The 25269-nt window shown below is 43.0% G+C and overlaps 1 protein-coding gene across 4 annotated transcripts in view; it reads left to right on the top strand.

The window, feature by feature from the left end:
* mamdc2a (MAM domain containing 2a) overlaps positions 1-25269 on the top strand; it is a 118225-nt gene that overhangs the window by 7386 nt on the left and 85570 nt on the right. For all 4 annotated transcript variants that reach the window (XM_041186795.1, XM_041186793.1, XM_041186794.1 and 1 more), the window contains exon 3: positions 12455-12708. In XM_041186795.1, the coding sequence (XP_041042729.1) occupies positions 12455-12708 (254 nt within the window). The remainder of the gene's footprint in view (positions 1-12454; positions 12709-25269) is intronic.

Raw genomic sequence — 25269 nt, 5'->3', positions numbered from 1 at the left:
AAAACTGACACCAGCGTTTAATTCCGCATTTATTTAATTATCTGAATTTAAATTATCCAGTTGCCCCATGGTGGGATTTAACCTAATGACTTCAGTCAGGCTGCTGGATTATAAACCTGGAAACATAGCCACTACGCTACCACATCACTGGTCTCCTGAGCAGCCTCCCATCTGTCATCCTCTGTAAACCTGAGCTCATAGAATTGTACAGACCACAAGGAGGTCATTTGGCCCATTGGCTGGCTGTTTCGAAGAGCAATTCACTTAGCCCCACTCCCCACTTTCTTTTCCCATATCCCTGCAATTTTTTCCTCTTTCAAGTATTTATCCAATGTTTTTGAAGATCATTGTACAATCTGTTTCCACCACCCTTTCAGGCATCGTGCAGGAGGTTTCTGTTGAGGCAGAATTCCCCTCCTGGAATTAGAGGCACTGAGATTACTTGTAGTCTACCTATACCATCCAACATCCAACCAACCAGAGATCTTTTTTCAGAAAGGTAATTGTGGTTCTGGGGTACCTTTGCCCCCAGTTTGACATATAAAACTCTGTGTCTCGCACCAAGAACCATTTACCCAACAGCTCTGTGCCCACTTCCAGTCTGACAACACCTTGATTTTAGAAATTCCCACCCTTGTGTTCAAATTCCTCCATGGCCTTACCCCTTCCTACCTCCACATTCTCCTCCAGCTCTTCAACCCCCCTGGAGGATCTCTGTACTCCCCCAATTCTGGCCTGTTGAGTAGCTCCGATTTTAGTTGCTCTAACTTCGGTGGCTATGCACCAAATGAGTGTTTAAATGAAGTAGAGACACAAAGGGATCTAGGGTAAAGATTCACAAATCATTATAGGTAGTAACAAAGGTTAGCAAAGCCATACAAATGCACTGGGGTCCATTTCTAGAGGAAGAGAATTCAAAAGCAGAGAATTATTGTTAATCTTGTATAGAGTCTTGGTTGGTCCAGACTTAGAGCACTGTGTGTACAGTTCTAGTCTCCATATTACAACAAGGCTTTAATGGCACTGGAGAAGATGCAAAAAAAGTTTACTAGGATGATTCCAGAACTCAGAAGTTTTAACTCTGAGGGAAGACTGGGGCCCTCTTCTCCAGAGAAAAGAGAAATACTTAAAGATGACCTGATTGAGGTCTTTAACATTATGCAAGTGTTCAATAGGGTAGATGTGGAGAAAATGATTCAACTTATGGGGGAGACCAAATCTAAGGGGCTATAAATATAAATCCCATAGAGAATTCAGAAGAAACTTCTTTAGTTAGTTAGGAGAACGTAGAACTGACTGTCACAGGGAGTGGTTTATGTGAACAGTATAGATGCTTTTAAGGGAAAGCTAGGTAAGCAGATGCAGGATACAGAATGGGAATATTCTGATGGGATGAGATAAAGTAGAGATGGGATGAGGCTTGTGTGGAGTATGGACCAGATGGGCTGAATGGCCTGTTTCTGTGCTATAATTGCATATGCTTTTAGAGGTATAGTAGCATAATGGTTATGTTACTGGACGAGTAATGCAGGATCCCAGACTAATGATCAAGAAATACGAGTTAAATCCCGTGGGGCTTGGGGAGTTTAAATTCATTTAATTAAATACATTTGGAATCAAAAAACAGTATCGGTAATGGTGACCATGAAACTACTGAACTGTCACAAACACTCACAGAATCACAGAATTGTTACAGTGCAGAAGGAGGCCAATCAGCCCGTCGTGCCTGCGCTAGTTTTCTGAATGAGCAGTTAACTTAGTGCCATTCTCCTGTCTTCTCCCCATAACATTGCGTATTCTTCCTTTTTCAAATAACAAATAACCCATCTGGTTCATTAATGCCATTTAGGGAAGTGAAATCTGTCATCCATACCTGGTCTGGCCCACGTGTGACTCCAGACCCACAGCAAAGTTGCTGACTCTTAACTGGCCTCTGAAATGGCCTCGTAAGCCACTCAGCTCAAAGGCAATTAGGAATGGGCAATAAATGCTGGCCTTGTCGGTGATGCCCACATCCCATGAAAGGAAAATGTAAAAAATAAGTTTTAATTTTACTTGTGTGGTAAAGAGAAAAACACTGTTTGGCTATTGGGTGAGATTCAATCAGAATCTCAATATGGACATGCTAAAGTGAGAATAACTTTGGGCAGTGCTGCACTTAACTGTAACATGGATTTCGCTTTTCTTAAAAGGCATATCTTGTTTTAATTAGAAGCGTAAGTTTAGAAATACATTAGCTTCAGTTAGGAATTAAATAAAATCCTGGATTGGAAAGGAAGGCTGAGCCAAGTTGGTGGGGGTGGGGGGTGCGGTTTGCTGTTAGAGTAACAGCTGCTCCACAATATTGGCATTGATTCTTTTCCTTTAACATTGCACAGGATCCACTGGTGTTTTTCTTCCAGTCTCTGCTGAGCAGCAGCAAGCTAAAGCAAAACATACCGTCCGTCACATAACTGATCTCTTTCCAAGAATGTAGAAGCAGCAGAGTGAATACATTGAAAAATACACAGTAAGGCAGACAGACTGAGCCAGTGTCCTGAGGGAGGCACTTTCCAACCTGAATTTTAACCTGCTCTCCTCCTTGGGAATGGGTCAGTCACTTGTTTCACACCCTTTGCCTATTTGCATTTGGATTTCGGGAGGGATGACACTGTGCAGCTGACATGCACTCAAGAAGCTCGACATCCAGGACAAAGCAGCCCTCTTGATAAGCATCCCATTCATCACCTTCAACATTCACTCCCTCCACCACCGATGCTGTGGCGGCAGTGTGTATCATCTACAAGATGCACTGGAGCAACTTGCCAAAGCTCCTTCGACAGTTCATTCAAAACCCGCGACCATTACCACCTAGAAGGACAAGGGCAGCAAAAGCATGGGAACACCACCGCCTGCAAGTTCCCCTCCAAGTTACTCACCATCCTGACTTGGAAATATATCACTGTTCCTTCACTGTCACTGGGTCAAAATCCTGGAACTCCCTCCCTAACAGCACTGTGGGTGTACCTACACCACAGGGGCCACAGTGGTTCAAGAAGGCGGCTCACCACCAATTTCTTGAGGGCCATTCACGCTGAGCAATAAATGTTGGCCTTGCCAATGACACCCACATCCCAAAAATGAATGAATTTTAAAAGGAATCACCCAGTTCCCATCAATGGAAAAGGTTAAAAACCAGGGAGACTAGTCAATGTCCTTAACTAATGTCCTTGTGTCCCTAGTTGCCACCAGCTCTGCTTGACTCCTCTCCCGTGTGGTGATAAATGTTTGGGTAGGTGCAGCTGTGACAATACTCACGGTGGACTTTTTAATTTTTGTTTATTGACAGCCAACAAGCAGGAGTTAAATTGGCAGTCCATTTCACACCTTGCCCAAACTGTCACTTCCAGAGTGTGAACACTCAATCTCAGGAGAAGAGCCACGTCATATTTTCTTAGTAACTGGAGAGTTGGAAAGACCTTGCATTTATATAGTGCCTATCCCCCACCTCAGGACACCCCAAAACACTTTACAGCCGAATGAAGGAATTTTCTGAAGTGTAATTACTGTTGTAATTTAGGAAACGTGGCTGCCAATGTGCACAGCGATCTCCCACAGAAATCAATGTGATTAGAACTGAACCAGAATTACTTTTCAGTGATGCTGTTTGAGGGATAAATATTGCCTAGGACAATGGGGAGGACTCCACTGCCCTACTGCAAAATAACATCTGTGGGATCTTTTACATCCACCCCTGAGAGGGCAGGCAAGACCTTGTTTTAACATTTTACCTGAAAAACAGCACCTCCAACAGTGCAGCACCCCTTCACTGCTGCACTGGGAGTGTCAACCTAAATGTTGTGCTCAAGTCACCAGAGTGGGAGTTGAACACACAGCCTATAGAATGGAAAGACAAGTATGCTGTCAGCTGGGCCTGTGATGGACAATAAAGGCTGGCCTGGTCTGCCTTACTCAGACACTGAGAGCAATTTAAAACACGGCATTACATGACAACATGGCGGACTTGTCCTCAGGAAATGTGGTGTTTTGCAGCTGTTTCAAGTGTAGAACTGTTAACTTCACTTCAGGATGAGCCACTTAGCACTTCAGCGTTCACTGACTGTTGGATGTCGGCCAGCCTTACTGTCAAATCCACTTATTCTACTTAATGCTGTTCTGCTGTGGCAAACATATTTTTGTGTTGCAGTATATTTTGCAATCCCTTAGGATATACAGATATTAAAAGTCATGAAAAATCAGGGGTGCATTTAAAATGGCGCTCTGTGCTGGGTAACTCTTTTCCCTTAAACCCGGCAATCTGTTCTAAGGTTCAGTTGCGTAGTATCATAGCCATTTAGATAGTAAGAAACCTCATGATAGATTAACGGAAGCACTCAATCCATTCTTCTTGACCTACTTAAGCTGTTGTTGAAATTCCTTTGTTTTATGCTGTTGCTATGTCTTAGGACTTAAAGTTAGCATTCCTGCTAACATTTTCACAAATAAGTCAGAAAATCGTTATATAAGGCTAAAACTTGCGTTTATACCACACCTTTCACAGCCTCATTTCTATTGGACCATAGAAGCTTAGAACACGGAGGGAAGCCACTGGACCTGTTCTGGCTCTTTGAGCTACAGTCCCACTCCCCTACTCTTTTCCCATAATCCTGCTAATTCCTGGGACGTGAAGAGCTGTCCTATGAGGAGACATTAAGTAGGCAAAGCCCATATTCCCTGGAGTTCAGAAGAATGACACATGACCTGATTGAAACAATTAAATTCCTAAGCGGTTTTACAGGGTAGATGCAGGGAGGGTGTTTTTCCTGGTGACAGAGTCTAGAACTAGGGGGCACAGTCTCGGAGTATGGGCTGAACCATTTAAGACAGAGGTGAGGAGAAATTTCTTCCCCAAAAGGCTGGTGGATCTTTGAAATTCTTTACCCCAGAGAACTGTGGATGCCCAGTTGTTGAATCTTTGATGTTGGCTGTGCCTTCGAGAATGATGTCACTTAGAGTCGCCATTTCTGCCATGGATTTTCATGTGACTGAACAGGCGGATTTTCGGCAGGACATTCCAAGAGGTAGTGGGATCCGGAGTGCAAGATTTGCTTCCTTTTCTCTCCCTCTCTGCCACCGCTCTGCCTCATCATGAGGGTGTTGGGATTCAAAGCGTGATGCAGCTTGATGGACGAGTTATTGCCATTCTGAACGATTGGCAACAAGTTCCCCTCAGCCATTAAGATCAATGCTGCCACATTTCAAGGAGAGCGTCAGACTGTCTTTGAAGTGTTTTCTTTGCCCTCCCCTGGAGCATTGAGTTTCAGAGAGCTGAGTTGAGAGAACAGGACATGTTGGGGGAGTATATTCAAGACAGAGGTCAATAGATTTATGGGAACTAAGGGAATTAAGCGATATGGGGCTAATGTGGGAAGCTGAACTTGAGGTAGAAGATCAGCTTTGATTGTATTTAATGGCAGACAAGGCTCGAAAGGCTGAATGGTCTACTGCAGCTCCTATTTCTTACATTCTTATGCAATCTTCTGCCCTTCAACTATTTAGCCAATTCTCCTTTTGAGAGTTATTATCGAATCTACTTCCACCACCCTTTCGGGCAGCGCATTCCAGATCACAACAACTCGATGTGCTTTTTCAAAGAAACACTCCTCATCTTTCCCACTGGCTCTTCAGTCAATTATCTTAACACTGTGTCCTCTGATCTCCAATCCTCATGCCAGTGGAAACAGTTTCTCTTTATTCACACTATTAGAATCCTTCATGATTTTAAACTCCTCTTTTAAATCTTCCTATAACCTCCTCTATGCTGAGGAGAACAATCCTAGTGTTTCCTGTCTCTCAACATATATAAAAATGAAAGTGAGTTGGCTCCTCTAACAGGTTGCTGATCTGCCAAGCCAGTCTGACACCAAGCGACAGAGTGAAAATCTTTCCCATTGTCTCGAATGCCCCAGTAGGGAACATAGGAGCAGGAGGAGGCCATTCAGCCCCTTGAGCCTGTTCCGCCATTCATTTAAAACATGGCTGAACTATATCTTAACTCCATCTACTCAACTTGGTTCCATAACCCTTATTACACCTTATTGAATGAAAACTCTTATCAATCTCAGTTTTGAAATTCTCAATTGATTCCCTCCCGGCTCAATAGCTTTTTGAGGAAGGGAGATCTGGATTTGCACTATCATTGGTGGGAAGAAGTGCTTCCTGACATCACCCCTGAACAGCCTAGTTCTAATGTTAAAGTTCTGCCCTTTTGTTTTGAACTCCCCCAACAAGAGAAATAGTTTCTCTCTATTTACCCTTAAATCATCTTAAACACCTCATTTCCTAACAGCACTGTGGGTGTACCTACACTGCAGGGACTGTGGCGGTTCAAGAAGGCGGCTCACCACCACCTTCTCAGGACAATTAGGGATGGGCAATAAATGCTGACCTAGCCAGCGACATCCACATCACGTAAATTAATTTTAAAAATTAGATCACCCCTTAATCTTCTATAATCAGGAGAATTGGCCAATTGGTCAATGTTAAAGAAAGACTTGCATTTCTATAGTGCCTTTCATAGCTTTGGGGCATCTCAAAGTGCTTTGCAGCCAATTAAAAACCTTTTGAAGTATAGTCACTATTGGAATGTAGGAAACACAGCAGCCAATTTACACACAGCAAGGTCCCACAAACAGCAATGTGATAATGACCAGATAGTCTGTTTTGGTAATGCTCGCCCCTGTATACTGGGGAGGACTCCCCTGTTCCAATGCCATGAGAAGTCCCCCTAACGGGATGCACAAGGCCACAGTTTAAAGTTTCATCTGAAGATTAAAAGCTCCGACACCTCCCCTTTGTAATCCATGGCTGATTTGATAGGATCCTTGTCTCTGAATCAGGAGGTTGTGAGTTCAAGTAACCCTCCAGAGACTTGAGCACAAAATCCAGGCTGAGGGAGTGCTGCACTGTTCAGAGGTGCTGCCCAGAAGACACATTAAACTGAGACCTGTCTGCCCTTTCAGGTGGATATGAACCATCCCACTGCACTACTTTGAAGAAGAGCAGGGGATTTCTCCCTCGGTGCCCAGGGCCAATATTAATCCCTCAACCAAAATCACTAAAACAGATTCTTTGGTCATTAGTATGTTGCAGCTTGTAGGAGCTTGCCGTGTGTAAATTGGCTGCTGTGTTTCCTATATTAAAACGGTGACTATTTGTTTTGGAAAGCACTTCACTGCCTGTAAAATGCTTTGGGATGTCTTGAGGTTGTGAAAGATGCTATAGAAATGCAAATCTTTTTATTGCACTGAAGTGTTTAACTGGAGTACATGGCTCTGAAAACAACAGAAGAAACGAGCCGCCCTGTGTGTCACTCAGTGTGGAAGAGAAAGAAGCAGAAAACAATTTGGCACTCATGGGCAAAAGGCCCCTCACGTCATAGGAACACAGAAGGATAGCTTTCTAGGTCAAAATCCTGGGACTCCCTTCCACCTAGAAGGACAAGGGCAGCAGACACATGGGAACACCGCACCTGGAAGTTCCCCTCCTAGCGACTCACCACCCTGACTTGGAAATATATTGCCATTTCTTCACTGTCGCGGGGTCAAAATCCTGGAACTTCCTCCAAACAACACTGTGGGTGTACCTACACCAGATGGACTGAAGCAGTTCAAGAAGGCAGCTCATCACCACCTTCAAATAGGTATGGGCTATAATTTCTAGCCTAGCCTGTAACATCCACGTCCCATGAACGAATTTTCACAAAAAAACCCTGGAACCTATTCCGCCATTCAGTGTGATCATGGCTGTTCTGTATCTTAACCCTATCGATCTACCTTGGTTTTGTAATCCTAAATATAGGAGAGGAGTCAAGCAGAGCTGGTGGCAACTAAGGACACAAGGACATTAGTTGAGGACATTGACTAGTCTCCCTGGTTTTTAACCTTTTCCATTGATGGGAACTGGGTGATTCCTTTTAAAATTTATTCATTCTTGGGATGTGGGTGTCATTGACAAGGCCAACATTTATTGCTCATCGTGAATGGCCCTCAGGAAATTGGTGGTGAGCCACCTTCTTGAACCACTGTGGCCCCTGTGGTGTAGGTACACCCACAGTGCTGTTAGGGAGGGAGTTCCAGGATTTTGACCCAGTGATAGGATTTGCTGCCTAACAATAATCTATTTCATTTTTGAAATTTTCAGAGAAGGAGGGGCTTAGGGAGAGAATTTCAGAGCTTAGGGCCCAGGCAGCTGAAGGCACAGCTGCCAATGGTGAGATGATGAGATTTGGGGGTGTGCAAGAGGCCAAATTGGAGGAGCGCAGAGATCTCGGCAGGGTTATAGGCTGGTTATCTGGAGGTTACAGAGATGGAGGAGGGTGAGACCATATAAAATTTGCAAACAAGGATGAGAATTTTAAATTCAAGGTATTGCCAGACCAAGAGCCAATGCAGCTCATCAGGCACAGGGGTGAAGGGTGAACAGGATTTGTTGTGAGTTAGGGCATGAGCAGCAAATTTTTAGATATGTAATTTTACATAGGGTGGAATGTGGCAGGCTGGCCAGAAGAGCATTGGAATTGTTAAGTCTCGAGATAACAATAGCATGGCTGAGGCTTTCAGCAGCGGCTGAGCTTTTTTTTTATTCACTTACAGGATGAACTGAGGCATTGCTGGCTGGACCAGCATTTATTGCCCATCCCTAATTACCCTGAGAAGGTGGTGGTGAGCTGCCTTCTTGAACCTCTGCAGTCCATGTGGTGTAGGTACACCCACAGTGCTGTTAGGGAGGGAGTTCCAGGATTTTGACCCAGCAACAGTGAAGGAACGGTAATATATTTCCAAGTCAGGATGGTGAGTGGCTTGGAGGGGAACTTCCAAGTGGTGGTGTTTCTATGTGTCTCCTGCTCTTATCCTTCTAGATGGTAGTGGTCGTGGGTTTGGAAGACGCTGCCTAAGGAGCCTTGGTGAATTCCTGCAGTGCATCTTGTAGATGGTACACACTGCTACCACTGTGCATCAGTGGTGGAGGGAGTGAATGTGAACCCAATACGGAAAAATCCTGGCCTATATGTCTCGGTGTCAAACCGTGTCTAATAAAGCCCCTGTGAGACGTTTTTGGGGCACTTTTTGACAATAAGGGCTTTGTATAAATGCAATTTATTGTCATAACTTCAGCGAGTCTCTGTTTGATCCTTATCCATGATGACTATTTGCACTGGCTTCAAATCTTCTTTTTGACAGTGAAACTTCCTTCCTTCTTTCTGTTCTTCCCTCCTGCCTTTATTTCTGTCTTTCCTTCCTCTCTCTCTCACATTGTGTCTCTCTCACTCTCTCTCTCTTTCTCTTTCTCTCTTAATCTCTCCCTCACTCTCTCACTCACCCCCTCCCCTCTCCCTCTTCCCTCTCAACCTCTCCCTCTCTCTCTCCCTCACTCTCTCTCTCGCTCTCTCTGTCTCTCCCTCACTCTTTCTCTCTCTCTCTCTCTCAATCTCCCTCTTTCTCTCAATCTCTCTCTCACTCTCACTCTCCCTCACTCTCTCTCTCAATCTCTCTCTCTCTCTCTCTCTCTCTCTCTCTATCTCAATCTCTCTCTCTCTCTCTCACTCTCTCTGTCTCTCAATCTCTTTCACTCTCAATCTCTTGCCTTGGTTGCTCAATAAGGGAAACAGTAGTTGTGTCTAAATCAGAAACATCAATCGTTAGATATGGTTTAGTTTTTTTTGCAGTCACTTAATCTCAACTGCTTTTACTGATGATATGAGGCTGAGAGTTGTTAACCTACATATCACTGATTTATGGACTGACTAATTATGTTTGTAGCCTTTATCCACTCAATGCTCTGGTGAAAATTTTCTGGATTGGCATTGTTAATTCTCATTATGTTAAACCGTGGCTCAGCTGTCAACACCCTGTCTTTTGTTTATGATTCTCAGCAATGCTTTCTGTGGCTGTGTCAGCCAGTATATTTTAAGAAATATTTTTGCAAAGTCTATTTTCAGATTTTAGAGGTATGTGCTTTGTTAGATTGTGGAAGCACAGGGATATTGCTAGACACTTGTATTAACGGCTGATTGCCCGGAGCTCGAAAAATTACTGCTTTTTAAAATTCATTTTTGGGATGTGAGGCCAGCATTTATTTCCCATCACTAATTGCCGTTGAGAAGATGATGCTGAGCTGCCTTCTTGAATACAACTGCTTGCGAGGCCATTTCAGAGGGCAGTTAGAAAGTCAACCACGTTGCTATGGGTCTGGAGTCACATGTAGGCCAGACCGGAGAAATATGGTAGATTTCCTTCCCTAAAGGACATTGGTGAACCAGATGGATTTTTAAAACAATCCATCAGTTTCCTAGCCATCGTTACTGAGACTAGATTTTCATTCCAGACTGATGTTGCATTTTACTTAATTGAATTTAAATTCCCCCAGTTGCCAAGGTGACATTTGAGCTCATGTCCCCAAAGCATCAGCTCAAGCCTCAGGATTACTTGTCCAGTAACATAATCACTATGTTACCATTCCTTATAAACATTGAGGTGCTCATGTGGAACTGGAAGTTAGAAATACTGAGCTATTATGCTCATTAGCGAATGGTCATTTCATACAGGAGTAAGTTCCAAGACAGAACAGCTGGAGCATCCAATTATATTGCAGTCGGATCAATTCTTTTGCATTACTGTTTCCATTATTGGGGATTCAACTGCCTCAGGTCATTCTCTCCCACTCCAGAGAGGGTGCTTCTTCCCATTGTCTGGGTCTACTGGGATAATAGGTAATCATAAATCCTGGAATTTTTGTCTGGCAATTCTCCTTGGGATGCTTAAACACATTAAAGGTGCTAGTTATTGTCATGATCTTGAGACCAGCACTGTCTGAAGCTAAGATTCATACCTGTAAATTCACAATAGGAAAAGTAGATGGGGTGAATTTTGTGCCCTTTATGATGAGGGAAATTAGCTTTTGGAAATCATAGAATAATAGAATAGTAGAGCACATAAGGAGGCCATTCAGCCCATCATATCTGTGCTGGCTCTATTGAAAGAATTGTCCCACTAGCCCCACTATCCCCCCGCTCTTTCCCCATAGCCCTGCAAATTTTTCCCCTTCAAGTATTTATCCAATTCCCTTTTGCAAGTTATTATTAAATCTGCTACCACTGCCCTTCCAGGCAGTGTCTTCTAGATCACAACAACTCCCTGCATAAAAAATGTCCCTCATCTCCCCTCTGGTTCTTTTGCCAGTTACCCTAAATCTGTGTCCTCTGGTTCCTGATTCTTCTGCCACTGATCAGTTTCTCTTTATTTACTCTCACAAAACTGTTCATGATTTTGAGCACTTCCGATAAATCTTCTTCTCCATTATTAGGGGAACAATCCCGGCTTTTCCCGTCTCTCAACATTAACTGAAATCCTTCATCCCTGGTACCATTACAAGTAAATCTCCCCTGCACTCTTTGCAAGGCCTTGACATACTCCCTAAAGTGTGGTGCCCCACAATATTCCAGGCTGGGGTCTAACCTGTAATTTATAAAGATTTAGCAAAACTTTCTTGGTTTCTGCATAGCTCCATAGCTCTGTTCATAAATATATATCGAAAGTCAAAAATCTAAACCACATAAAGGCTTCCATCCACCCTTTGAGTTCTATGGATTCAGTTATGCATTGATATAAAAGTAAACCGATAACACCCTAGTGTAACATAACCCAAACCTCCACAGTCCTTCTAGGTGGTAGTGGGTCGTGGGTTTGGAAGATGCTGTCTAAGGAGTCTTGGTTGGTTGTGGCGATGCATCTTGTAGATGGTACACACTGCAGCCATTGTGCAGCAATGATGGAGGGAGTGAGTGTTTAAGATGGCTGATGGGGTGAAGTGGGCTGTCACTTGCTGGAGGCACATGAAGCATGGGAACCAGAAGGTGGGATTTCCGCTTTGGGCACACTCCTCACTCCAGGCACAAATTATGTCCAAAATTGCACCCTTTTAGTGAACAGGTTTTCCTCGAGCTTCACTCCAAACTATTTGCTTTTCGTCAAATGCAAAATGTACCATGAACCAGCTCATTCGGGCTGCATAATTGCTTAAAAAAAAAAGTAGCTTTGAAAAATAATCCTTGGCATATTTAAAAAGTGGGAACCTTGATGTAGTTTGATTAATATAATTGAAAATGGATTTGTCACAAAAAATGTAAGCATTTTAGATCAGCACATTGAGGCCACCATCTGTGAGTAACACCATTTTAAATCATTGAGATTGGCTTTAAAAAATATACAGAAACATTGTGGATATGTTGAGGTACTGTAGTCATTTTCTTAATTGAAAAAAAACCCTTCAAAACTTTTAATTAATATCCCTGCTCCTGAAAGAAGGGAGCTGGGGGCTTTCTCTTGCCAACACTTAAATGAACATTCTAGTAAAATCTCCACATCTGTCGCTGATCTGGAGTTTGATAATGACTTGTGTCCTCCTTGTTTTTCAGGCCGCTATATCTACATGGAAGGTTCTCATCACAATGGAAAAGTGGGCCTCCTTACCAGCCCTGGACTCCATGCGCTGGGAGAAAGCTGCGTGAGGCTTGTATATCAGCTAACTGGTACAGATGCTGGAAGATTGAATATGTACTTTCGACCAGAAGGAAACAGCTTTGATTTTCTGCTCTGGTCTGCCAGCCAACCATCTGACAGCTGGAAAATTGCTAGTATAGGCGTCAGCAACATAACAGATAAATCCAAGGTACTTACTGCGCACAAGCAAATAGCTTGCTCTTCTGCTCACTTAACTACTTTCAAGAAAAGAATCTAGAAAAATGTAGATATAAGCACTTGTTTGGGGTTTCTGCTTCAGGCCACCTCTGATTTCCTCATCGATGTCTTATTTACCCTTGTAGCTGACTCCTCCAATTCATTGGAGGCAGTTCAAAGGAGGTTTACTAGGTTGATACCTGGAATGAGTGGGTTGTCTTATGGGGAAAGTTTGGACAGACCGGGCTTGTTTCCACTAGAGTTTAGAAGAATGAGGGGTGATTTGATTGAAGTATATAAGATCCTGAACGGCCTTGACAAGGTGGACATTGAAAGGACGTTTTCTCTTGTGGGAGGCCAGAACTAGGGGCCACTGTTTTAAAAGTAGGTGTTGACCTTTAAGGACAGAGATGAGGGGGAGAATTTTCTCCCCAACAGGGGGCTGAGCAGGAGTGGGCATGCAGCTGATCGCTGCCCACGATAGGCTGCATGCCGCATTTTACGTGGGTGGCCAATTAAGGCCCAGAGTGACCCACACCCAGAAGTGCTGAGCGCCCTGTGCGGGCGGGGGAGTAGGCTGAGGCGGGGCCTGCGCTCTTTCACGCATGTGCGCAGAAATCTCCCTGAGGCACAGAGCTGCCTCAGAGAGATTAGTTTGATTATCAAAAATTTAAATAAAGGAAAAAAAAATGTTTTTAATACATGTCCCCTCATGTGACAGTATGACATGAGCTGGGACATATCAATGAATTTTAATAAAAAAATGTATTTGATTTATGAACACTTCATGAAACCTCATCCTGCCTGTGGATGAAGTTCCATGATAAATGTGAAGGCCGCCTGGGCTCTTCGCCTGCCTGACAACCTTAAGGTTAGATGGACAGCTCTGTTAATTGCAGTCAACTCCGGTGCACGCCCGCTGAACTGAAGATCTGAGTGATGCGTGGTGATGCTGGGACACACGCCCAACGTCACCAAGTGTCATTTTACGAGTTGGCGAGCAGGGCCCCGCCCCCACGCGCCTACCCGAAGGTTCTGGCTGCAGAGGAATTTTTTCTCTCTGAGGGTTGTGCAACTTTGGAATTCTCTGCCTCAGAAGGTGGTGGGGGCAGGGGTCATTGAATATTTTTAAGGCAGAGGTAGATAGATTCTTGTTAGGCAAGGGAATCAAAGGTTATTGGAGTTAGATGGGAATGTGGAAATCAAAACACAGGATCGTCAGCCATGATCTTATTGAATGGCAGAGCAGGTTCGAGGGGCTGGATAGTCCACTCCTATTCCTATTTCATATCTTCTTGTGTTCTACAGGCCCAACCTTTCACCATGTACCTTCTGTAAACTTGAACTCATCCAAAACTCTGCTGCCTGTATTTTCATTTTCGCCAAGTTCAATTCAACCCATTGCCTTTTGGCTCCCCATCCAGCAACACATCGATTTAAAAAATCTCTACCTCATGTTCAAATCCCTCCATGGTTTTACCTCCACCATATTTCTGTAACGTCCTCCAGCCCTACGCCCTCTGAGATCTCCGCACTCCTCTAATTCTGACCTTTGCGCATTCCCAATTTCCGTTGCTCCATCATTAGTGGCCGTGTCATCAGCTGCCTGGGCTCTAAGCTGTGGAATTCCATCCCTAAACCTCTCCAGATCTCTCTCTTCCTTAAGATGCCTCTTAAAAGCAACGTCTTTGACCAAGCTTTCAGTCACCTGTCCCCCTAATAGCTCCTTATGTGGCTCAAAGCTTAGTTTTGTTTGGCAGTTGCTCCTGTGAAGTGCCTGGGGTTGTTTTACTGTGTTTTTACACAGTATAAATCGTAAGGGGTTTTGTTCCCTTCCTCATTACAGTGATTCTTGGAACTCAGAATTACAAGAACAGAATACACACGACAAACAGGTTTTGATTAAACCTTAAATTTGTTCCTTTATTAAACCAACAAAACCCCAGTACAAACCCCTTTACCATTTGACTGTAATCAAGTGCCCATGCGACTGATGGTTACTGGTGTTGATTATAGGCCTAGATTTGGAGCTGACCAAGGCTCGTGCTTCTTCACTTAACTGCAGTGACCACACTTCGATGTTGTCCTTTTTTTATAGTGTCCCAGTCACGTTATCACACACCTAGGTCTCAGTTAACAGCCTGTTGGATCACCTGGTCTTTCACACCTCTTTCTGTTGGAATCTCAGTCTTCTGAGCTATGCAAAAGTGCAAGGTCAAAGACAATTCCTTACCTCCTACCCAACTATTAATACAACAGAAGATAAGGCGATTTATTTCACGGTGATTGTTGTTTAGCTCTTGACATCGTTCCAATGATAATACTTCTTTCATTATTCATTTGTTAGTACAGAACTTGAGTATTGCTGAAAAAGAGACTTTTTTTCATCGAAGCCTTTTGTCATACACACATCAGGGCAATTCGCAAGAAAATACCAATGTCTGGGGAAACAACATATTTATACTTTGAGAAGAGAGTGCTGATTGGTTGGCAAGTGGACTCTGGTAGAGGCGTTGCCATGGAGAATGCACCAGTTGATGGTGACTGACATTTAACTGCCAAGCATTATTTGAAATTGAAACCAGGCAGTTTAACTCTGATTGGTCAAGACATTGTCTTGGGGAATGAACCAGTGAATGGCTGTCAGTTATTTTGTTTAGCTGAAACAGGCACAATATGTGCACATGTTCTTTCAGTCTGCAAAGAACAGGGACCTGTGTATTAATATATGTAGCTTCTGGTACACATAATGTACCACACTGCAAGCCTGACTGACAATCTTAAATTGGTTGTCAGCATAATTCTTAGTGCACTGAGGGTTATTTAGCAAATGTTGTCCAATCGCAGGTTTATGTTTAAAGTTGGACACTGTTTTGCAAGCACAGGCTGGTTGGGTACGGTCTGTACTTTGCCCATTATGAACAGTGGAAGGGTCATGCTGTTTAATACGATCTGCTAATCTTTGGGTCATATGGCTTACATACCTACCACCTCACTGGCACTGAAATTCATATACCACATTACTCATTTGTGTGATCGGTAGAATGTCTTTTTGGCTTGACGGCAGCATCCTGTTAGGACGTAAACCACATGTGTTGCTACTGTATAGTAGCAGTGTGAAACAGCTAGCTTCACTTGTTGCTCAAATTTTTGAGATACCTTGTCCTTCCAGGGTAATTGGAGGTAGACTGGGCACTTTTATTGCGAATTGTCCTGATGAGTGCAAGGTGAAAAGCTTCGACAAAAATTGTCACTTTTTTCAGCAATTGTTGCCAGGAACTGATGGTGATTCATAGTTACAGTTCACTTGTGGCATTGTCCACTTGTTAATGTTCTCCAAGCTGACCATGAGTCAGGGTTTCAGTTAACTCGTTCTTTCTGTGCATCGAGGTTAACTGTTTTGTGTCCTTCAAAATACAAGTTTTTGTTTCATCACATTTCCAGTTCCAATTTCATCACATTTCCTCTTCTCTGCAGCTCTGAAGAAAGGTCATACGGACTCGAAACATTAACTCTGTTTCTCTCTCCACTGATGCTGCCAGACCTGCTGAGTTTTTCCAGCATTTTCTGTTTTTGTTACAAGTTTTTGTTGTTGTTACACTGACAAAGCGGGGCACTGGCGGTACAGCTATATGCTCAAAATGCTACTGAGGGATTAAGTTCACAGGGCAGCAGGAGAGATATTGAATACAATTTTATGGGATGCTTTACATAATGAAAGCTGCCTTTGGACATTTCTCAGCTCATTCTCACTTATTGTAGTTGAAAGGACTCGAACCATTTGTGATCAGAGGGGTAATTACAGGTTGGTTTGGTGTGATTAGCTTTCTGGGCTCAGAATTTTGTTGAAGAAGGAAAGTAAAGTAGCTACAATGAGGGACAATTTAGCTTAAACAGAAAGCTGCAAAGGTAAAATTTTGCCAGTCACGGTTTGGGATATAAGCACCAAATGCTACTCAGTATGTCAGACTGCATCTGTGGAGAGAGAAAGTGAGTTACTGTTTCAGCTCAATGACCTTCATCTGAAGCATTAGGGCCCCATTTTATCTCTGTGAAACTGAGTGGGCTTTGAGTGAGTTAAAATTGGACCCAATAACTATCTCTCTCTCTCTTTCTCACCATTTCCCCCCCCCACCCCGCCCCCCACCCCATCTCTCTCTCCCTCCCTACAGATGCTGCCTGCCCTGTTGAGTGTTTCAGGTGTTTTCTGTTTATATTTCAGATTTCCAACATCTGCAGTCTTTTGCCTCTGTTATCTCATTGCTTTTTGTGGGAGCTTGCTGTACACAGCTCGGCTGCCGAGCTTCCTGCATTACAGTAGTAACTGCACTTTTAAGTACTTTCTTGACTGTAAAGCACTTTTGGATGTTCTGAGGCTGTGAAAGGCACTATAGAAACAAGAGACCTTTCTGTTTTCTTTTTAATTCGGCAAACTCGATCCTGCCACTGATTTTAATGGGTAGGTAGGGTGTAGATAATTAGGATCTGCAGTATTTTGCCTTCAAAATGTGAGAATGCAGGAGAAAAACAAGAGGACGGCTGATGTGGGGAACTGGAACATTTTCTTTATTTCGTATCATGACGTAATGACAAACTGCACCGATTAAATTAGGGGAGTCAGATTAAAACTGTTGCTCCGCATGTCCTCTTTCTATGAACTAAATCAGCTCAGCCATTCATATCTGGCCTCATGATAGGAACATAGGAACAAGGGGAGGCCATTCAGCCCCTCGAGCCTGTTCCTGATTCAGTTGGGATTATGACAGCTTCTGTACTTTAACTCCATCCACCCTGCTTTGGTTCCTTCACCTTTTGTACCCTTGACTAGCAAAAATCTATCAATCTCAGGTTTAAAGCTATTAATTGAGGCCAAGCATCTACTGCTTTTGGGGGGAGAATGTCCCATAAACCTACAACCCCTTGTGTGAAAAAGTGTTTCCTAGCCTCTCTGCTGAATGGCCTGCTTCTGAGTTTAAGGTTACGTTCCCTTGCTCTGGACTCCCCACCACCAACAGAAAAAAATCTTCCTTTTTCCACCCTAGCAATTCCTTTCAAGGTCCTAAGAGCCTCAATCAAATCACCCCTTAATCTTCTCTGATCCAGGGAATACAGCTTGGTTGATGTATCATGATCATGATGATCTCCTCATGATTTAACCCTTGGACCTGGTGACATTCTGATGAATAAAGACCATAAGACATAGGAGCAGAAATTAGGCCATTCAGCGCAACGAGTCTGCTCTGCCATTCAATCATAGCTGATAAGTTTCTCAACCCCTTTCTCCCACCTTCTCCCCGTAACTTTTGATCCCCTTACCAATCAAGAACCTATCTATCTCAGTCAAAACCTCATCTGCACATCAATCCTTCCAAGGCCAGTATATCCCTTGGAAGGTGCAGTGGCCAGAGCTGTACACAGTGCTCCAGATGTGGTCTAACCAGATTTTTATACATCTGTAGTAAAACGTCCCCCCCTTTTTATATTCTAGTCTTCTAGATGTAAAGTCTAACATTCTATTTCAATGATTATTTTTGTGTCAGGCCACTACATTTTAGGGATCTGTGTACACGGATCCCTAAATCTCTTTGGATCTTCATTCTTCCCAGTTTTTTGCCATTTAAGTAACCCCCTTGTCTGAAAATCAATGACCTCACAATGACTTGCGTTGAAATCCATCTACCACATTTTTGTCTATTCATTTAATCTATCCATGTGTCTTTGTAATTTTATGCTTCTGTCTACACTACTTATTAAATCATCAATCTTTGTGTCAATGGGGAACATAGAAGTGTGGCTGTCTATAAGACATAGAATCAGGAGTAGGCCATATGGCCAATTGAATCTGCTGCCCTAATCAATAAAGTCATGGCTGGCCTTTTCCATCAACTCCACTTTCCTGCCCTATCCACATATCCCTCGATCCCCTTAGGGAACAAATTTGGATCAATTTCAGTCTTAAATATACTCAACAACTGAGCATCCACAACTCTCTGGAGTAGAAAAGTCCAAAGATTCACAATCCCCTGATGAAGAAATTTCTCCTCATTCAGTTCTGAAGGACTGACCCCTTAATCTGAGACTGTGTTCCCCATGTTCTAGATTCCCCAACCAGGGGGAAACAACCTCTCAGCGTCTGACCTGTCAAACCTTCTAAGAATTTTATACATTCAATTAGATGACCTCTCATTCTGCTATACTCCAGAGAACGTAAGCCCATTCGACTCAACCTTTCCTTGTAGGACAACCCTCTCACCCCAGAAAACAATCCACTGAATCTTTGCTGTGACCCTTTCCAAGGCAAGTATATCCTTCCATCACTAAGGAGCCAAAACTACACATTACTTTAGATGTGGTCCCACCAAAACCTTTTATAATTGCAGCAGACTTCCTAATTCTTGTACTCCAAACCAGTGTAATAAAGGCTGACAAACATTTTGCTTTCTTAATTGTTTGCTGCACCTACATATTGACAGTCCTGTGATTTGTGCACAAGGATACCTAAATCCTTCTGAATACCAACATTAACTAGTCTTTCACCTTTAAAGAAATAAATTTCCTTTTCTTCCTTCCAACGTGGATAATTTCATATATCCCAAAACTTTACTCCACCTATCACTTTCTAACCCAGTCACTTAACTGACCTATATTCCTTTGCAGCCTCTATGGTGACCTCCTTGTAGTATACTTTATCATTTAGCTTTATATTGTCAACTATCTTAGATGTATTAAACTTAATCCCCACCTCTAAGCCATTGATTATATTGCACATAGCTGAGGCATGAGCACTGATCCTTGTGGTACTCTGCTGGTTACTCCTTGTCAACCCAAAAATGAACTGTTTATTCCTAGTCTCTGTTTTCTGTCCTTTTGTATTTTGGACCTCGCTGCACACAAACTGGCTGCTGTGTTTTCCACATTATAACAGTGACAGCACTTCAAAAATATGTCATTGATTGGAAAGTGCTTTGCGACGTCCTGTGATCATGAAAGGCGCTATATAAATGCAAATCTTTATTTTCTTTTATTAACCAATCCTCAATACATGCTAATATTATCCTCGATTCCTTGATCCCCTGTCTTGTGTAAGTTGTCTTATCCAAGACATATCGAGCATTTCCTCATCGGTAAAGACTGGAGAAGCCTTGGGAGCTTATGTGAAAGGTTCAAATACCTGGATCAGATCTGGGGTGCTATTATTACACTTTGGGTTAGGCATAGCCAGCAGAGAGACACCACCAAAGATGCTCAGACCAGTTACAAGAATAGCCAGTACTAGTTTTTGCCTAAGGCAAATGATTGTAATATAACTCCAATCCAGTAGAAGTGGATTAACATTTAGTTGACAGCACCTTCCAATCCCGTAACCTCTACCATCTAGAAGGACAAAAGCAGCAGACACTTAGGAACACCGCCACCCGGAAGTTCCCCTCCAAACCACTCACCATCCTGACTTGGAAATATATCGCCGTTCCTTCACTGTCGCTGGGTCAAAATTCTGGAACTCCCTCCCTAACACCACATGGACTGCAGAGGTTCAAAAGGCAGCTCACCTTCTCAAGAGGCAATAAGTGCTGGCCTAGCCAGTAATGCTTGCATCCCAAGAATTAATTTTAAAAATTAAGCTGATAGACATGACCGTGAGCATCCTGCATGACTACTGATCTTGGATAAATATCGCAGTGAAACGAATTAGGCATGGGACAGGGATTATTGTAACTTCAAGAGGTATGGAAAAGCATACTTAATTTTTTCAGTATGGAGCATTACCTCTTTAATTTTTGCTAATTCATGCTCAGGTTGTGGCCAGCCATTTATTGCCTGCAGGAGGGTTGTGGGGGGTGAGGGGGCGGCCTGAGGAAAAACTTTTTTGATGCAGTGAGTGATAATAACCTGGAACCTCCGCCTACGAGGCTCGTGGAAGGGCAGATGAGGAATGATTGCAAAAGGAAATTGAATGAGCACTTGGAGAAAAAAATCTTACAGGACCACAGGGATAGAGTCCAGGGGTATAGGGATTGGGACTGACTATATTGCTCGACAGAGAGCTAGCATGAGCTCGCTTGGCCAAATAGCCTCCTTCTGTGCTGTTATGACTCTGAGCTAGGTTGTGTAAGAAGGGAAAGGATGAACAAAGCCACTCCCAGATATAATAGATGAGCAACGTGAAACATGGTGACAACATAGATTTTCCATTTCCTGGAAGCTATAAGATGTTTCTGACAATGCTCTTCCAATTTAGCAGCAACTCAAAGCCAATTTATGTGGCATGTATCTGTAGATTTTGTGGTGAGAATGTTCACATTCTGGTAACGTCATATGTGAGAAATGTGTTTTAAATACTGTACAAATGTCACTGAACTTCTGCCTTCTGTTCAGTTAAACAAAAGACCCATCTCAAGCTCTTTAAAAAGTTTACAACATGCTAGTACCATCACGAAATCAGTGAAGGAGCCAAGGTCAGTCGTTTCAGAACCTAATGCCAGACTCGTGGCAGGAACCACATGAATAGCTCAGGAAATTAGTTGACAAAATGGAAACAGTCTGTTTGCATCATTCTGTAATTTCCAACATCTGTAGGTTTTTTGTTGTTGTTGCTTTTTTCGAACATGAGAGAGCTTGGAGTCAGAAGATATGTATGCTTTGTTCATTGGATGTGGGTGCTGCTGGTAAGGCCAGCATTTATTGCCCATCCTTAAACAGCCGCCGGGAAGATGGTGGTGAGCTGCCTTCTTGAATATCACTGAGTGAGCTTGCTCGGCTATTTCAGAGAGTTGAGAGCCAACCACACTGCAGCCTGGGTAAGAACGGAAGATTTCCTTCCTCCAAGGACATTAGTGAACGAGGTGGATTTTTGTGACAATCCACTAGTTTCATGGTCACCATCACTGAGACTATCTTTTTAATTGCGGTTAATTGAATTTGATGGGATTTGAACTTGCATTCCCGAATCATTAGCTGGGTTTCAGGGTTACTAGTCCAGTGGTAGATATTTAAGGAGATATTCAATTCCTCCCAAGCAAAATATATTCCAAAGAGGAAGAAAGATGTTAAGAGGGGGAAAAGCATCCATGGCTAAGCAAGGAAGTATAAGATAACATAAAGGCAAAAACTAAGGCATACCAAATTGCAAAGGTCAGTGGCAGGCTGGAATATTGGGAAACTTTTAAAGATTAACAAAGGGTTACTAAAAAAATAATAAAAAGAGCAAAGGTAAATTATGAAAGAAAACTAGCGCAAAATGCAAAAACTGATAGCAAAAGCTTCTACAAATATATAAAAGCAAAGAAACTAGCAAAAGTGAATGTTGGTCCCTTGGAGGATGAGACTGGGGAGTTAATAGCGGGGAACGCAGAACTGGCAGGGATTCTTAATCAATATTTTGCCTCAGTTTTCACAGAGGAGGACACTAGTACCACCCCAATAGTAACAGGTAGTGCGGAGGGTATAGAGAAGGAGGAACTTTGAACTATCACCATCACTAGAGAAAAAGTACTGAGCAAACTATTGGGATTAAAGGGTGACAAGTCCCCAAGACCTGGTGGAACTACATCCCAGGGTCTTAAAGGAAGTGGCAGCAGAGACAGTGGATGCTTGGCTATAATATTCCAAAATTCCTTGGATTCTGGAAAGGTTCCAGTGGTTTGGAAAAATGCTAATATAATGCCCTTATTCAAAAAAGGAGGGAGGCAGAAATTAGGAAACTATAGATCAATTAGTTTAATGCCTGTCGTTGGGAAATTGTTGGAATCCATTATTAAGGAAGTAGTAATGGGGCATTTGGAAAGTCAAAATGCAATCCATCAGAGTTAGCATGGTTTTATGAAGAGTAAATCATGTTTGACTAACTTGCTAGAGTTCTTTGAAGATGTGACAAACAAAGTGAATAATGGTGATCCTGGAGATGTAGTATATCTGGACTTCCAGAAGGCCTTTGATAAGGCGCTGCACAAAAGATTAATACACAAGATAAGATCACACAGAGTTAGGGGTAATATATTAGCTTGGATAGAGGATTGGCTAACCAACAGAAAGCAGAGAGTCGGGGTAAATGTGTCTTTTTCTGGATGGCAAGCTGTAACTAGTGGGGTGCCACAGGGTTCGGTCCTTGGGCTCCAACTAGTTACAATCTATATTAATGACTTGGATTCAGGGATAGAAGGTACTGTAGCTAAATTTTCAGATGACACCAAAATAGGTGGGAAAGTAAGTTGCAATGAAGAAATAAGAAATTTACAAATGGATATGGACAGGTTAGGTGAATGGGCCAAAATTTGGCAGATGGAGTTTAACATGGATAAGTGTGAGGTTATCCATTTTGGTTGGAAGAATAAAAAGGCGACTTATTATTTAAATGGAGAGAAACTTCAGAATGCTTCAGTGCAGAGGGATCTGGGTGTCCTCGTGCATGAATCGCTGAAAGCTAGTACGCAGGTACAGCAGGTAATAAGGAAGGCAAATGGAATTTTGGCATTTATTGCTAAAGGAATAGGGTATAAAAATAGAGAAGTGTTGTTGCAACTGTACAAGGCATTGGTGAGACCACACCTGGAGTACTGTGCACAGTTTTGGTCCCCTTACTTGAGGAAGGATCTGGTTGCATTGGAGGCGGTTCAGAGGAGGTTCACTAGATTGACTCCAGAGATGCAGGGCTTGTCTTATGAGGAGAGGTTGAGCAGTTTAGGCCTGTACTCACTAGAGTTTAGAAGGATGAGAGGAGATCTAATTGAGGTATATAAGATGCTAAAGGGGATAGACAAAGTAGACGTGGAGCAGATGTTTCCCTTTGTGGGGCATTCTAGAATGAGGGGCCATAGTTTTGAGCTAAGGGGGTGTAGATTTAAATCAGAGATGAGGAGGAATTACTTTTCTCAAAGGGTCGTGAATCTGTGGAATTCACTACCTCAGAGTGCAATGGATGCCGGGACACTGAATAACTTTAAGGAGGAGATGGGCAGATTTTCAATTAGTACTGGGTTGACCAGTTATGGGGGGAGGGCGGGAAATTGGAGTTGAGGCCGAAATGAGATCAGCCATGATCGTAATGAATGGCGGGGCAGGCTTGAGGGGCTGAATTGCCTACTCCTGCTCCTAGTTTTTATATTCTTATGTTCTTATGTAATGTGACAACTATGCTACCATACCTCCAATCAAACCCATGACTTCTGCATACAATATACAATTATATACCATCTACCCTATCCCAATATTCTGTTAAAGTTCCATAGCTCTGGCTGATCCTTTTTGTAGGACTTTTTGAGTTTTCTTTGCATCAATTTCCTGATCTCTTAGAACCAAAGAATGATAGGGCACAGGAGGAGGCCATTCAGCCCATTGCGCCTATGCCATCTCTTTGAAAGAGCTATCCAATTAGTCCCACAAGCCCCCTGCTCTTTCCCCACAGCCATCCAATTTGTTTCTCTTTCAAGTATTTACCCAACTCTCTTTTAAAAGTTGCTATTGAATTCCGTGCCACCCCCCCTACCCCCCCCACCCCCACCCCAGTCTGGATCTTTTGCCAATTCACTTAAATCTGGTTACCGACCCTCCTGCCACTGGAAAACAGTTTCTCCGTAATCTTGAACGCCTCTATCAAATCTCCCCTTAATCTTCTCTATTCGAAGGGGTTCCGTTGGAATGGGTAGAGAGTCCCATCGTCCTGTTGTAGATGTTCTGAGATCGCACAATGCGTGGTCGAACAGATGCTGCCCATTCTCATTGGGATTGCTACACACGATCAAGCTCCCTCAGAAACTTATGCCAACATTGCAGACAAACTGCGGCCGAGAAAACAGGGACTGCCTTCACATATATTCAAAACAGCGGTTGACTTTAACTTTCAAAAGTTTCTCTGCGGCTCAGAGAGGGCATGATGGCCCGAGATAATATACTGTGTTCCTCCCTCTTCATTTTCCGCCCCCCATGTCCTGTAATTATTTGACATCTGTTGCCTCTAAAAATACAACCAGTGGTTTTCTAACTCAGTGAGAGTTTGAAATTATTTTTGTATCAGAATTTGACGTGCTATTCCAAGGGTTAAAGGTTAATGGTCCAGAGCTAAGTCGAGCCACAGAACTAGAGACTCCGACTTTGACCCTTAACCTGGGCTGAATTGCCTGGTCTCAGCAGTAAACAGTGCTTAGGTCTTCAAGACCCCTGGTCAAAAGAGAGGCAATGTTAGATGGAGTGGCAGCATGTCAGTTGAGGAGAGAATTAGTCAAGTTGTCAAGTAACTGGCTGGGTTGACTCATGCATGATGAATGGTCATGTCATGGAGGTACCAGGAACCCCCTTTTTCTACATTCAAGGGATGTGTGTGCATCACTGGAAAGTCAGTATTTACAGCATATTCCTTGAGCAGGTGGTGCTGAGCTGTGTTAATGGCTCACCAGGCAATATTGAAGTGCCTCTGGAGTCACGTGTAGGCCAGACCGGGTAAGGATGACAGATTTCCTTCCCGAAAGGACATCAATGAGCCAGATGGGTTTTTACAACAATCTAATTATGGCCACCATTACTGATAGTAGTTTTTTATTCCAGTTTTACTTAATTAACT

The sequence above is a fragment of the Carcharodon carcharias genome, chromosome 4 (genome assembly GCF_017639515.1).
Source record: "Carcharodon carcharias isolate sCarCar2 chromosome 4, sCarCar2.pri, whole genome shotgun sequence".
Taxonomy (NCBI): domain Eukaryota; kingdom Metazoa; phylum Chordata; class Chondrichthyes; order Lamniformes; family Lamnidae; genus Carcharodon; species Carcharodon carcharias.
The sequence above is the reverse complement of the archived record's forward strand: the minus strand, read 5'-3'. Positions and strand labels throughout refer to the sequence as shown.